Here is a 13,803-nt window from a genome sequence, read left to right on the forward strand (position 1 = left end):
TGTGTGTGTGTGTGTGTGTGTGTGTGTGTGTGTGTGTGTGTGTGTGTTAGGCTTATGCAGGAAGTCCTGCTAGACAGGTAGTGTTTATGCTTGGATTTAAAATCAGTATTGAGGAAATGACTCATTAAGATGTAGATATACAGCAGTTATTTCTATTTTCAAGGAAATTAAAAATGTACCTGCAGTGAGTGGACACACACACACACACACACACACACCATCTGCAGTCACTGACCAAGTGACAGTACTCTGTATGTCTTCGTCTCACATGAGGATTAATGCTGTTTGTTTTCTGCCATAAACATCCGTCAGTGGATTGTAGGAACATTGGCTGAGCTCCTGCTGCTGGATGGGTGAGCTTGTTGTAACTGAATGAGAAATGCTCACACCTGGATTGTGCACTGTGCTGTGTGCTCCACTTTTCACAGCCCGTGCACACGAGTGCTAAAGCTGTGGTCAAAAGTTTGTTAAGTGTGGTTTAATGTGATTTTAAAATGTCATTTAAGCTTCGTTTTATAAGTCGTCTTACCCCAACAAGCTACTTTTACACCAAGGAGTCCAACATATGATGTAAGTTGGGAATAAACAAGATGTTTGAGCAATTAGAGTTTGCAATAAAGGCATAAAATAAACACAAAGCATGGTGGGCCACTACAGGAGCAGCTTGAAGCCAGTGGGCGAGTAATGCTTTCCTCACAGGCATCTGAGCTGTGACTAAAGCAACAAAAACTGTAGCATGGAGCTCACTATTTTTTACTACCAGAAATAAATCTGCCCATGTTTCCTCAAAAAAAAAAAAAACTGATCTCAAGTTTCTACTGTTGTGAATCTGTTGGAGGTAAAAGGCAGAATACAGAGCATTACAGCTAATTTCACCCAAAGTTTCAAATGTGCTGAAGAGAGGCTATGGAAAAGAGGCATAATGTTGTTTTAGATCCTGAAACCGTTCAGAAACTAAAAAATATATCCCATGTTTTGCTACATCTGACCCATCTTTGTGTATTTATAAAAACGTTTTAATAACTTGTAACTTCACGTTGAAATCTTTCTACACATTTTATTTTACCTCTCACACAAAAAGCTCATTATCATTTCTTTGTCTTATGTCTCTTGTTCCTGTTGAGTTTAAACAGTCCAAGAAGGCATGAAGCGCAAGTGAAACATAAATGTTTCAGAAATAACAGAATAGTTCAATAAACATTGGCAAAATTCTATTACCTACAGGATATCTAATCTGGACATTTATTGATGAATCAACATGAATTTATTAACATAACCCATTAAGTCAAAGTGAGAGCTGCTCCTAATATTTGGTCATTCCTTTTTCCACACATGAAAAGTAAATATCAGGACAACTTTATAAAATAGTGGCACGGTGGCTCAGTTGGTATAGCTGTTGCCTCTCAGTGAGAAGGTCGCTGGATTAAATCCCAGCCGGAGGCCTTCCTGAATGGAGTTTACATGTTCTCTCCGTGCTTGTGTGAGTTTTCAACAGGTACTCCGGTTTCCTCCCACAGACAAAAACATGCATGTTAGGCTGATTAGTAACTAAATTGTCCCTAGGTGTGAGTAAGAGAGTGAATGGTTGTCTCGTTTGTCTCTATGTGTCCCTGTGATAGACTTACAGCCTGTCCAGGGTGTCCCCCACCTCTCTCACAGTGATGGCTGGATATGGGCAGTGACCCCCACAACCTGGAAAGGAAGAAGCGGGTAGATGGATGGATGACATTATATAATAGACCCCAATGTAATACTTCATTCTAATGGTGCCTCATTATCGATACTGGTATTGGGCCCAATATCTGCCTCAGTTACTCATACTTGTACTCATAAAAACACCCAGATACTTCAAACTAATACTACTTTTATGCTTTATGTGTCTTTTGCTTCACAAGTAAATAAGGACAAAAATATCAATAATTCTGAGATGTTCTAAGACAAACAGAGTAGATATTAGGACAGCAGACTGTTAGATAAATATTTTTCTACAGTGACTGTGTAATGTTAAAGTACTAACTCATTAACTACTGGGTACTTGTACTCATTATTGGCAAGTACCGATTCTGAAGTACTTGCAATTGTACTTGGTCTGAAGAAAACTAGTATCAGGACTCCCCTTCCTCATTCCACAGAAACCTTTTAGCCAAGTCTACAATAGTTGAGACATTTGTAAAATGTGAATAAAAACAAAACACAGTATTTGTAAATTTCATAAACTCACTTCATTCACAGTGAAGTATAGTACATATATCAAATGTTTAAACTAACAAACGGGGGGAGGTATTTGGTGGCAGCAATACATGTCAAAATGTTGGGACAAGGGTCAACAACAGGATGTAAAAGTAAGTACAGTAGTATGAAATAGAAACGCTGTAGGAGCATTTTGCAACTAATTAGGTTGATTGGCAGCAGGTCAGTAAGAGGACTGGATGTAAAAAGAGCATTTTAGAGAGGCTGAATTTCTTCAAAGTAAAGATGGACTGCGGTTCAGCAGTCTGCAAAGAACTGCATTTAAAAACTTGTACAAATTTAGAATGACTTTAAATTTTGGACATCCCGTTATCTACAATTTATATTATCACGTTATCACGTATCATTTACGGTATAAATGCAGCCTGCTTCAAATAAAAATCCAAACAAGACTTCTTTTTTCTAATCGGGCTGTATTTTCCTCGATCGAGTCTGTCTCTCTCTCTATCTCTCTCTCTCTTCAGGGAGGAAGCACTTCTGTTGTTGATGAACAGAGAAGCTCTGCAGTCACACACTTCTGTCAGAAAATAGGTCATCTATCCCACATTTCACTGCATGCCCAAAGCAGATGGTGACAGCGGTAATTGGCATCATGGACTAGGGCCCCGCTGTGATGGCTCTGTCTCCCAAGATAATGCATCTCTGTTGGAGTGTCTGTGAAAAACCTGGTCAGCAGTGTCAACGAAAGAAAGAAAGAAAGAAAGAAAAGAAACAGCTCTCTGCTCTGGCTCTGCTACGTGGAGAAAAAGCACACAAGGGCATGCGTTACGATTTTCAAAGATTCATCAGAACTTTGTTCTGCAGAGCTGGAGCTGTGCCATTCTTATTTAAATACCCTATTGTACACTTGCCTTCATCTGCTGTGCTTTGGTTCAGGTTCCAATGCTTTCAGGATGCAAATGACTGTGACACACAAATTATAGCACTCTGCAAAATTCATGAAGGTCTAGCATTCTTTAAGGAATGCATATCGACCACAACCTTTCATGTCAGAGTCATAGACCAAGATCATTTTGTGCTAAGAAATGATGGCTGGAGCCATTTTGCTTAAATAAATAAAAAATGGTATGCACCATCTTATTAAATATTGCAATGTCATGTGATTTGTTAGCACTTGGAGTGTGTGGGGGGTATTATTTATCTACTACACCAAATTTTATCTCAGTATCTGTAAAATTCACTAAGTAGGTTAAAATTCACTGAGCTGCATGCAGTTAGCCCTTTGCATGTAGGCTCAGTTGACTGTGGCAGCCATGTTAAACTGGCTTGAGTCCAAACATTCATCAGTTGTTGATATACGTTCAGTGATTTCTTTCTGAAGGTTTCGTTGAAATCTATGTGATGATGAGATATTTTGCTTTTTTTATTTTATTTTTTTTATTTTATAGATGAGATATTTTGCTAACGGTACGGACAAACGAATGCACACATACAAGTAAAAGCATTATCTTTTCATCTTATTCTTTTGCGTGGAAATAAACACACACGAATAATAGCAACCTCTAAAAAGAATTTTACAGCGATGAATGTAAACAGTGGAGACATGTCAACCTGTGCCAAATTGCTGGAATGGACTAGAACTTGTACCTCATTGAAGCATTACAAAGCATAGCTTATATACCAAAGCCAATTAGAGAATAATCTCATTCAAGATGTTTGGCAGTGTTCAGCTTGATACAAACAGGACCTCAAAGTGTATGATAATTACATGTGTTGTAAAAATTAGCTGCTGGAATCAGTGTCTTCAATCGGCCTGAAAAAGATCTGCATCATAAGTGAAGATGGACATCTAGTGGTAGAAACAGCAATTCTGACCATTTGTTTCTGCTGACCAAATGCATAAAATTCCAGTTTGAGCGTAATATATTTTGTTCCATCAAAATAAGCAAATTGAATCTATTTTTTTTCACAGAGATGCCAAATAGCCCACAAACTGCAGCTTTTTGTTGGTTTAAAGAATTTGTGAAACCTTCTTAGCCAAAAAATGTATAGGATCCGAGTTCTTACTTTTCATCTCGACATGAGCCTGTATTTTATTCACTTGCATCTATTTGCTTTAATATGTGCTGCTGAAAATACCTTTAGAGCTGGCTTTTTATTGCTGCTGGTATCAGTGTCAACTTGCTGCTAGTTAGAAGTGGCACAAATGGTGCCTCCATGTCTCCTTTCTCTGAAGTCTTTTCAGACACCAGGCGCTGTCAACAAGCATGTGCATTTATGGAAGAAAAAAATACAGTACAGATCTGTGACTTTGATAAATTAGCAGCGTTTTTAATAATGCACATTTGGGAAATATACATTTGTTTTGCTTAAATTACCGTCGTTTTATTATTGCTTGTGTTATTCACTACCCCTGTACAGATTTTATATACTCGTATCCCACTGAGAACTGTTTGTGCCAGTATCCTTTAATGTACTTACTAATTAAAAAGGAAGTAACTTTAATCTGTAAAGAGGCACAGTTTGCGTGGTGTCTGAGTCTTCTGAGGTCACACAGGTGCCTCAGGGCTGATAAAAAGGCAGCACTCTAACAATGTTCTGTCTACAGATGGGACAATTTCGTTGTGGCAGGGCCAGGAAGCAGATGTGACAGCAGCATACATGTCCACAGTCTAACAGGATACAGTCTCGTGGCTGATCGAGACAAATCACGCAGACATTTCTTGGATAATCATTTGCTTCATCTACTGGAGCCTCAGGTCTCGCTTCATTAGCTCGCAGTCTTGCAGCTTCGGCCTGTAGATTTGCAAATTCCCTTATTTCTCGCTCTTGCTCCCAGCTATTTTTCAGGTGATGATAGTAGCGCAGACCAGCCCAGAGGAGGACTGCTGCTCCTGTCAAAGCAGAGGCAATGGCCAATACCTTCCACCAAACAGCCATGCTGTAATTCTCCATACACAGAGTATCAAAGTCTGTCATGCTCAGGAAATATTGGGAACCATCAGAGGGGGGTTGGAGATGCAAAACTCCTTCTGCATCCAAGCTCAACTTGCCAACACCAGTAAGAGTCGTGCCCACCTATAAAAGAATATATAAGCGCATTGTATTAGGATTGATTTGTTAATGTCAAATAAAAAAATTAAATGTATTGATATAATTTGTATTCATTAGTGAGTTACAGATCTCATCTAACAACTGACTTTCAGCATTTCCTCGATTTCCAGGTGTCCTTTAGGCTTTACCCCACTGACATACTGCCCTATAAGGTCTCCAAAAGCATAACTGGCAGGGGTAAATTTCTCATAGGTGATCTCTGTGTATGTTCCAGCTGCTTCAAGAGGGCTCAGGACTTTGACTGAAGTCTCATCTAATCCAACCAATAAAAAGGGCACCACATTCACTCTTTGGTGCAAGATTTGCTCTGCATCCATCCTATAATAATAATAATAATTTTTAAAAAGCACAACCACTTTAAACGCAGTTAAAATGTACAGTTTTGTAAAATATCCGAGTATCACCACAGTTCTCACCATGTGCGTGAAACACCGCTCCACACCAGCTTGTGCTCTTTTAATGTGAACTTCTGCAACACACCAAAGACTTCTTTATGGAAGTGACTCGCCAGAGGCTCTTTTTCACTCTTCACAGTACCTATAACATATAAACACACAAACAGTGGTGAGAATAAGAAGTACCGGTATGTGATTTACAACGAAGAAAGAAATTCTGTAAGCCCTTGTATAAAACCAGATAAATTCTGATCACCTTCAATAACAGCATATTGTAGACATGCCCCTGGAGTAACTTTCAAGAGCTCTTTAAGTTTTCCATCGACAGTGAAATGTGGAGCACTCTGATAAAATGACATACAGATCATTAAAATATAAAAGGAGCAGTAAATACAAACATTTCTAAGTTGGCAAAACTGCACACAGCGTTGCATGACCTTTAAGAGCATCCTTCCAATAAGATTATTTTTTTAGACAACAGCAAAAGAATAAGGCAAAGTGTATATTTGACACAAAGAGCTGCAAGAACACATAGGTGCCTTTGTTTTCTGATCATTTGGATTCAAACAACCCTTAACTACTAGCATTCAGACACATCAAAAACTGTTCTGAAGAACAATACGTTTTAAAATACAGTATGTTTCATAAAAAAATACAAACTTCAAGTTTTTTTATAGTTGTCTTGTTCTTCTTATACAGATAGTAGAACAAGCCTGAGAAGGCAAGGCTGGCACCAAGACAAACTGCCTCTGTGAGCGTCACAGGAAATCCATCCATTCCCTCTAAAACCAGACAAACAAGTACCTGCAACAATTTTAAAGAACAATGAGTCCATCAGTTCCTACATTTTAAATGGTAAAAAGCCCAAACACTCATTGTGACATGTAACAGAGTTACACAGATTATTGGGTATAAGTGGGTAACAAAAACACAAAGAGATTCCCCCCTGGCTTTAAAAGATAACATGAAACATGTGTGTTGACTTAATCATTGTTTGTGCAAATTATTGTAATCCAGTGAGTGATTCTGTAAATCAAGCATAATAAAACCAAAATTTCTTCTTGAATTGTACATACTATTGACAACTTTTTAGTAGCGTTAGTTAGGGGTTATCTTAACTTTCATTTATTCTGTTGTTAGCTGTTAGCCTAACGTTGCTAAGGCAACATCAATAAAATCAACACTTTCTAACCACCTCACGTTAAAATACATTATGAGTTATGACAAAATGTGCGTTTTCAAACGTACAAAAACTACATTTTTTGAGCAAATTCAGGTAAAGTGTTTGTTTTTCTTACCTGGAATAAAAAAAGAAACCTGTCAAGCTATGGTTAGCTCATTGTCACGTGACGTGGAATTTGGAAACGTCACGTGTTAAACGCCTTGCGCATGTCCGTTACGGTCTTTCTCGTCCACGTCTCCCTCGCGAGATGGCAGGAGGTGTGCGGAGAAAGAGTCCCGTTTCCCCATCCCCTATGTGGGGGAAATTTCAGTCGCTCTGGCAGGACAAGCATTTAGTGTTATTCAAGACGGAGTACACGTTACTGGTTGTTTCAGTGCTGTGGTTCCTGGAGATTGGAATCAACCTATGGGTCATACAGAAAGTAGCGTGTAAGTAGCCGCGCTGCTAGTTAGCACGCTCCGGTGTTTTGCCACTGTTTTCAATGCATCCGAATGCTAACTAGCTAGCGTTAGCAAGCCTTAACGCAACTCGGCCACCTGTCAAGGAAACAGACAGGTGTCACTCCGATCACAATAACCTGCTTTGTTTTAGTTTAAAACGGAAAGGTTTATTTTCAACAGCCGTCTGATTTTAATTTTTCCTACAAATCAAAGTTTGATTGTGACTTGGTGGTTCAGTATTATACAGGCATTATAACTAAGACTGCAGCACAACAATTAAAGCTTGGTACAGAGAAGTATGTCATCCTAGCTTTTCTAACGTTTTTGCATCATTTATATTTTATTCAAAATGTTAAAAATTGTAAAAGAATAGCATACTGAATAATATACAAAGATTATATATATATATTAGTTAAAATGTAGACAGAACATTGGTTCGTTCCTTGAGTTTGGAAGCTTTTTGGTTCATATACTTCATCTGTCAGAGTAAAGTGACTTAACATGAAAAAGTATGATAGATGACTGCAGAGCAGCTATCATTTTTAAGATTTTAAGAGCATTTGCCTATTTGGAAGCAAAATGTAAAGAAAATGATGTGTGACTCATTGTCTATTATGATAATGTGATAATAAAATGTATACACTCTGTTACTAGCGCCGTAGCTTGTGGTAATCGTTAGTACAGAGTCTAATGTGTTTTGGCAAATGTAGATGACTGTATAATATTGCTGAATTATCCTGATGCACAATGAATATTCTAAAAGTTTTTAAAAGAAAATATGTATTGAGATAAATGCATTAATTCCTAGTGTTCTAGAATTTGCTACAATTTTTTTCTAGAATTTGCTTTTGGAAACTTTAATTCCTCTTTTTCTGGATGTAAGTCACATTTTTTGGATGACTGTTTCCTCTGGTATCAGATGCTGTGCAGCTGGAAGGATTTTTACTGAAACTTTTTAGTTTTGGACATTTGTTATGATGCGTAACCATGGCAACAAGGCAGTTTCTATAACCAACAGCAGCTGATTAACATCTCAAAAGCTCAAATAATATCTCAACTACAGCCCCAAATCTCAAATGAGTTGAAAAGGATAGTTTGTGGACGCATTCTCATCTACCTGCCAACTGTGCTCGAGTGCCTGATCACTGAGATCCTGGAACTAGCAGGAAACACGGCTCAGGACAGCAGAAGGACAGGATCGTCCCTCGGCACCTACAGTTGGCTGTCCGCAGCAACGAGGATCACGGCAGACTGCTGGGAGGAGTGGCCATCACTCTGAGAGGAGTTCTGCCCGGCATTCAGGCGGTCCTACAGCCCGGGTGAACCGAGATGCCAGCCGAGTCTGGGTGGACGGATCAGACGGCATCTGCAGCCAGTTTCTTAGGATCCACTGTGGGATGGACCTTTACAAGAGATCCTTCCTGCCTACAGCCATCAGCATCTATAACATCTCTTAATGAAATGAGGATAACGAGTTACAACAACAAATAATTTCCCTCTGGGATTAATAAAGTATTTTTGAATTGAATTTAATTGAATTTTTTACAATTATAGTGCAAATAAAATATAATAAAGAGCAAATGGATGTTACTGACATATTATACTTTGAAAAACCATTATTGCCTCTTAATATTTCTCTGTTTTAACTGTTGTTTGTTTAAATAAAAATATCGGTCCTTTAGCCGTTTGCTATTTTCTAGCTGCTGCAATCAACTTTTTCATATTAAGCTTGTTGATTCTGTTGAAAGAGCCATGGATTAACAACAGAGTGCCTTATTTGATATTTAATGTGTGCTGCTTGACATGGGAGGATCTTGTTTTGTGGTTGTCAAAAATGATCTCTGGTGTTATTTTACTGCAGACACTGAGATTGACTGGAAAGCCTACATGGATGAGGTGGAGGGGGTCATAAATGGTACCTACGACTACACCCAGCTGAAAGGAGACACTGGCCCACTGGTGTGAGTTCCAAAAGCTTTTAGCAGTGATTGACTTACCTGCCTTCAATGCAGACCTCCTGGATTTATCCGCCCCCCTGATGTTGCAGGTATCCTGCTGGGTTCGTCTACATCTTCACAGCTCTGTACTATCTTACCAACCGTGGGGTGAACATCCACCTGGGCCAGTACATTTTTGCAGGTTTCTATCTCCTTACACTGCTGCTTGTCTTCAGAATATACAACCGCACAAAGAAGGTTAGTCCGGTTTTTAGTCTAAACATTTTTTTACTGTGTTAAAAAGTATTAAGGTTTATTCTTGCATAACTTTACTCAGCGCTTTAAATCAGCTCGTGCCATTCAGATGTAATATGTGCATGAATTTGTTAAAAACGGGCATGTTTTCTTTTGATGAACGCTGTATTTAGACGTCTTTTGAAATTTTCCAGGTTCCGCCCTACGTGTTCTTCTTCGTGTGTTGTGCCTCATATCGGATCCACTCCATCTTTGTGCTTCGTCTCTTTAACGATCCGGTGGCCATGATGCTTCTGTTTGCAGCCATCAACCTCTTCATGGATGGATACTGGACTCTGGGCTGTGGCCTTTATAGGCAAGTGTGAACTCTTCTTAAATGCCCTCTTCAGTTCCAAGTGTTCAGATTTTACACGTTTATTTGCAAAATGTTAAAATGTGAGTGACTTTATGAAATTTCAACTCAATCGTCTTCTCTTTCTGACAGTTTAGCAGTGTCTGTGAAAATGAACGTGCTTCTTTTCGCCCCCGGATTGCTTTTTCTTCTTGTGTGGGAGTTCGGTCTCATCAGAACAATCCCTAAACTTTTACTGTGTGCAGCGATACAGGTAAATGCTTCTTTTATGATACAAACGTATCATAGCAGCATTCATCTCCATGTGTGTTCTTGTTTACCGCAGGTTTTGCTAGGCCTCCCTTTCCTCTTGGAGAATCCCGTTGGTTATGTAAGCCGGGCTTTTGATCTTGGCCGCCAGTTCCTGTTCAAGTGGACGGTGAACTGGCGCTTCCTGCCCGAGTGGCTCTTCTTGAATCGTTACTTCCACCTGCTCCTGCTGGCAGCTCACCTGCTCACTCTGCTGCTTTTTGCTCTCCGCCGCTGGAAGAGGTGAGACAGACTTCAGTTGTCCATCAGTGCTACGCATGAGATATGCCAGGCCAGACGAGCTGGTTTTCTGGACCCTGTTGATATTTTTTTTCTAACACAAGTCTACACTGTTTTAGTGTACTGTTGGAGGTAACAGGGAAATGTCGACCTGTTTCAGAATCAGTTGTTTACATTTTAGACCTTCATATACTATTAGAAACTTTGTATATCCCATAATAAAGCCTGTTTTCTTTTATCAGACCAGGAGAAAGCATCGTTGAACTCCTCAAGGAACCAAACAACAGGAAACTCTCTGCTCAGAGCAGCACTGTGGATCATATCCTTCTTTTCAGTCTGTTCCCACCTAAAGAACATTGTAGCTTTTCATTACAGCTTTGACCTGGAATCTATTGATAGAAATGAAATATATGTTTAATTTTTTTCATTAGAATAGAAAATAATGAAAAAATGTATATTTTTGTGATCTTTCAAAGAGCATTTTGTAAGATGTTTAGTTCTGTTTCTACTGTGGACCAGAACAGACTAATCATTATTAATCTCTAGGGAGTGTCTTAATTTCTGCTTCACTTTTGTGTTTATGTTCTGGTGTTTGTTTCAACTTAAAGCTTACCCACTAGAGGTCTTCACATTTCACACACAGCTTTAAAGTGCATTTTAATGCTACTGATGGACAGCAGAGACCGTTCAGAAACATGAGGGCCCATCAAAGGTTTATTTACTGTATTTATGTCATGTGCTTTTAAAGTCCGGGTTCTGTCAGTTTCTATAGAAGACAGAACCATAAAAACACATTCATTTGCATCATGATCTCAAAGGGGGGATATTTACCTTATTTTACGCCATACACGTCGCACCACCCTATAAGTCGCATCAGTCCAAATATGTCTAATAAAGTGGAAAAAAAACAAAACATAAATAAGTCGCTTTGCTGTATACGTCGTATCTATTACGCCTCACCACTACACGTCGCGTTTGTTACGCATCACTACTGACAACCCGGAAATGTGGGCCGGTGTTGTGCCGAAAGTCGAATGGCTGCCAAATGGCGGGTGTGGGAGCATGCACAGGAGGCCTTTAACAAGAATTTAACAAGATTAATGCTTTAAAGCAATTGTTTGCTCAAAATGATAGTAAAGGTGTGTCTCAGTTTAACGTTAACCTTAATAAATGCACTTTAATGGTCAAATTAGCTGCATTTCGCTGGGACGGCACAGTGAAATGAAGCTGATTGGACAGTTGCTCCAGGCATGATCCCAGAGCTGGACGAAGGTGGCAGTCTGTGGCAAGCCGATTGTCATTATTAGCCACTTTTGCCTATTACATGACACAACGGCATGCCATACAACTCGAGTGCCATCTAGCGGCTGAAAATGATAGTGTTCAATATTTTCTGTCAGAATGAATGAAAACGGTCACATTTGTCAAAAATTGGTTTATAAATATAGGAGAAAAAAATCATATATTAATCACTTCGGCATATAAGTTACAGGACATGTTTTTTAGGCAAAAAGGTACGACTTATAGGCTGGAAAGTATGGTAATAATTTATCCTATCTTTTTGACATTTCTCTTTCTTCCAACACAACACTGTTTTCATTTAGCAAAGCTTAAAAACTCACCAAATCACCCTAAAAACTTTTAGATTAGTCAGGATTTAGACATGCACTCACTGGTTTATCGAACTAGTGATAAAACAACACGAACTTTACTGTTTTCCATCCACGCAACTTTCACAGCACTTCCTCTGTGTACATAGGAGACAGAACTTTATAATAATGAAAGAAATGATGTTGAAGTGTTGTTTATTTGTTTGTTTGTTTTAAGTTTATCTTTGTCAATATTCAAACTGTCTGTTGTTGGACAGGTATTAAATGAATAATCTTGTTGTTGTGCCTTAACACACGATTACAGATAGTGCTCATTCTGTTTACGTCTAACTTCATAGGCATGTGCTTCAGCCGCTCGTTGCACTACCAGTTCTACGTGTGGTACTTCCACACACTGCCTTACCTGCTCTGGAGTGGAGGCGTGAAGAAACTGGCTCACCTGCTCAGGTAGAAGGATTTCTGACCTGTTTTTATTTCTAAATCTTTGTACACCCCCAGCTATCGTTCACATAAAGAAACGTATTTTGTTTCCTGCTGTGCAGAGTCCTGATCCTGGGACTGATTGAGCTTTCATGGAACACCTATCCATCAACTAACGGCAGCTCTGCAGCCCTCCATGTGTGTCACCTCATCATGCTCCTCTGTCTGTGGCTCGCTCCACCTCTACACTCAGCCCAGGCAGAAAAGCAAGAACATTCAGCCGTTAAGGACAAACGCCACTGAACCACAGCTTGATCGGACTGAAGCCCAATCAGCTGCTGAACAGCCTCCGCCCTGAGCCTCACAACATCCATACTAAGGGAGGTCTCTGTGGTCGACTGAGTGGATGAAAAGCAGCCATTTGATGCTTCTCATCTGTGATCACTGAGTGACGACAGCTAATCTGTAGGTGCAGACCTATACCTGCATCATGTGATTGCTTGTAGCTGAAACTTGCAGTTGAAGAGATGAGAAATGATGGATTCTCAGGTGGTTTATTTAGGTACAAAACTGGAATAAGCTGTTTAGAACCAATTTATTATATGGATTACACAAACGTATTTCCATTTAAAACTTTACTTTAGTCATAGTTTATGGACACAGATTATTTTATGTTTATACGGAAAACACGTTGAAGTGGTTTGCCAAAGAATTAAGATTAGATGCTGGAGTTTAGGTTGACTGCATATCCGCCATAGTTTTATAGAATTTTGTAAAAGATTTATTTCCGAATAGTTTTCTTTGCATATTTTTTACAAAATACTGTACATAAACAGTAAGCAGTCGTAGTTGTTTGTCTGTTGGGAGTTGTAATTGAGCTTTGTGGGCTTCTTATGAGTCAAAGCTACAATTTCAAGACAAAATGTTAAAAAATACAGCAAAAATTTCAGGTTGAAGTGCGTTCAAAAATGCAGTGAACAATAAAAGTTGAACGTTTAAACTTTTTTAATGTTAGTTTTGTTTTTTCTAGAGCTGAGAAACGAGTGATATTGGTGATCCCTCAAGATTAAAAAGCTCTTGAACGGAGCTTTAAATAGTTCATTAGATAATCTGTGTTGAGCTTAGCTTTTAATGAACAATAGGTATGCTGTGTGTTTTGAATGAAATATAAACACCACTTAACCTTGATGCTTCGTACAGTCAGTCAAATGATTGGCTTTCTGCAGGTTTTATTTCCATAGTTTTATTACGTAAGCAGTAATTCTCATCGTTTTACTAAATGTCCTTCAGTGTAGTTCTACATTTGACATATCACGTTAGCTTTGGGCTACAATCTAGGCTACAAAAAGCTTATTCAGATGGTCAAGGCATTCTTGTGT

At 38.9% G+C, this 13,803-nt stretch overlaps 2 protein-coding genes across 2 annotated transcripts; one reads left to right on the forward strand and one right to left on the reverse strand.

The window, feature by feature from the left end:
• Positions 1-4,585: 4,585 nt before the first annotated feature.
• Positions 4,586-7,068, reverse strand: mul1a (mitochondrial E3 ubiquitin protein ligase 1a). The gene is made up of 6 exons (XM_037681684.1): positions 6,998-7,068; positions 6,360-6,503; positions 5,956-6,043; positions 5,721-5,841; positions 5,391-5,622; positions 4,586-5,268 (listed from the first exon to the last, which is right to left on the reverse strand). The coding sequence occupies exons 2-6, from the start codon at positions 6,474-6,476 to the stop codon at positions 4,753-4,755; spliced, it is 1,074 nt and encodes a 357-aa protein (XP_037537612.1). The 5' UTR covers positions 6,477-6,503; positions 6,998-7,068; the 3' UTR covers positions 4,586-4,752.
• Positions 7,069-7,099: 31 nt separating this feature from the next.
• On the forward strand, positions 7,100-13,305 carry alg3 (ALG3 alpha-1,3- mannosyltransferase). The gene is made up of 9 exons (XM_037681685.1): positions 7,100-7,310; positions 9,184-9,283; positions 9,370-9,517; positions 9,709-9,869; positions 9,999-10,119; positions 10,192-10,397; positions 10,637-10,713; positions 12,307-12,451; positions 12,547-13,305. Exons 1-9 carry the CDS (start codon positions 7,130-7,132, stop codon positions 12,725-12,727), a joined length of 1,320 nt encoding a protein of 439 aa, XP_037537613.1. The 5' UTR covers positions 7,100-7,129; the 3' UTR covers positions 12,728-13,305.
• The last annotated feature ends 498 nt before the right edge of the window (positions 13,306-13,803 follow it).

The sequence above is a fragment of the Nematolebias whitei genome, chromosome 9 (genome assembly GCF_014905685.2).
Source record: "Nematolebias whitei isolate Nwh7 chromosome 9, NemWhi1, whole genome shotgun sequence".
In the NCBI taxonomy this organism is placed as follows: Eukaryota; Metazoa; Chordata; class Actinopteri; order Cyprinodontiformes; family Rivulidae; genus Nematolebias; species Nematolebias whitei.

Excerpts from the sequence above, each read along its gene's own strand:
- alg3 (XM_037681685.1), top strand. The coding sequence starts at position 7,130 with ATGGCAGGAGGTGTGCGGAGAAAGAGTCCCGTTTCCCCATCCCCTATG. Across the intron at positions 9,870-9,998 it reads CTGGGCTGTGGCCTTTATAG|TTTAGCAGTGTCTGTGAAAA; the intron begins GCAAGTGTGAAC and ends TCTTTCTGACAG. Across the intron at positions 12,452-12,546 it reads AAACTGGCTCACCTGCTCAG|AGTCCTGATCCTGGGACTGA; the intron begins GTAGAAGGATTT and ends CCTGCTGTGCAG.
- mul1a (XM_037681684.1), bottom strand. The coding sequence starts at position 6,476 with ATGGATGGATTTCCTGTGACGCTCACAGAGGCAGTTTGTCTTGGTGCC. Across the intron at positions 6,044-6,359 it reads CAACTATAAAAAAACTTGAA|AGTGCTCCACATTTCACTGT; the intron begins GTTTGTATTTTT and ends TCATTTTATCAG. Across the intron at positions 5,842-5,955 it reads ACAATATGCTGTTATTGAAG|GTACTGTGAAGAGTGAAAAA; the intron begins GTGATCAGAATT and ends TATATGTTATAG.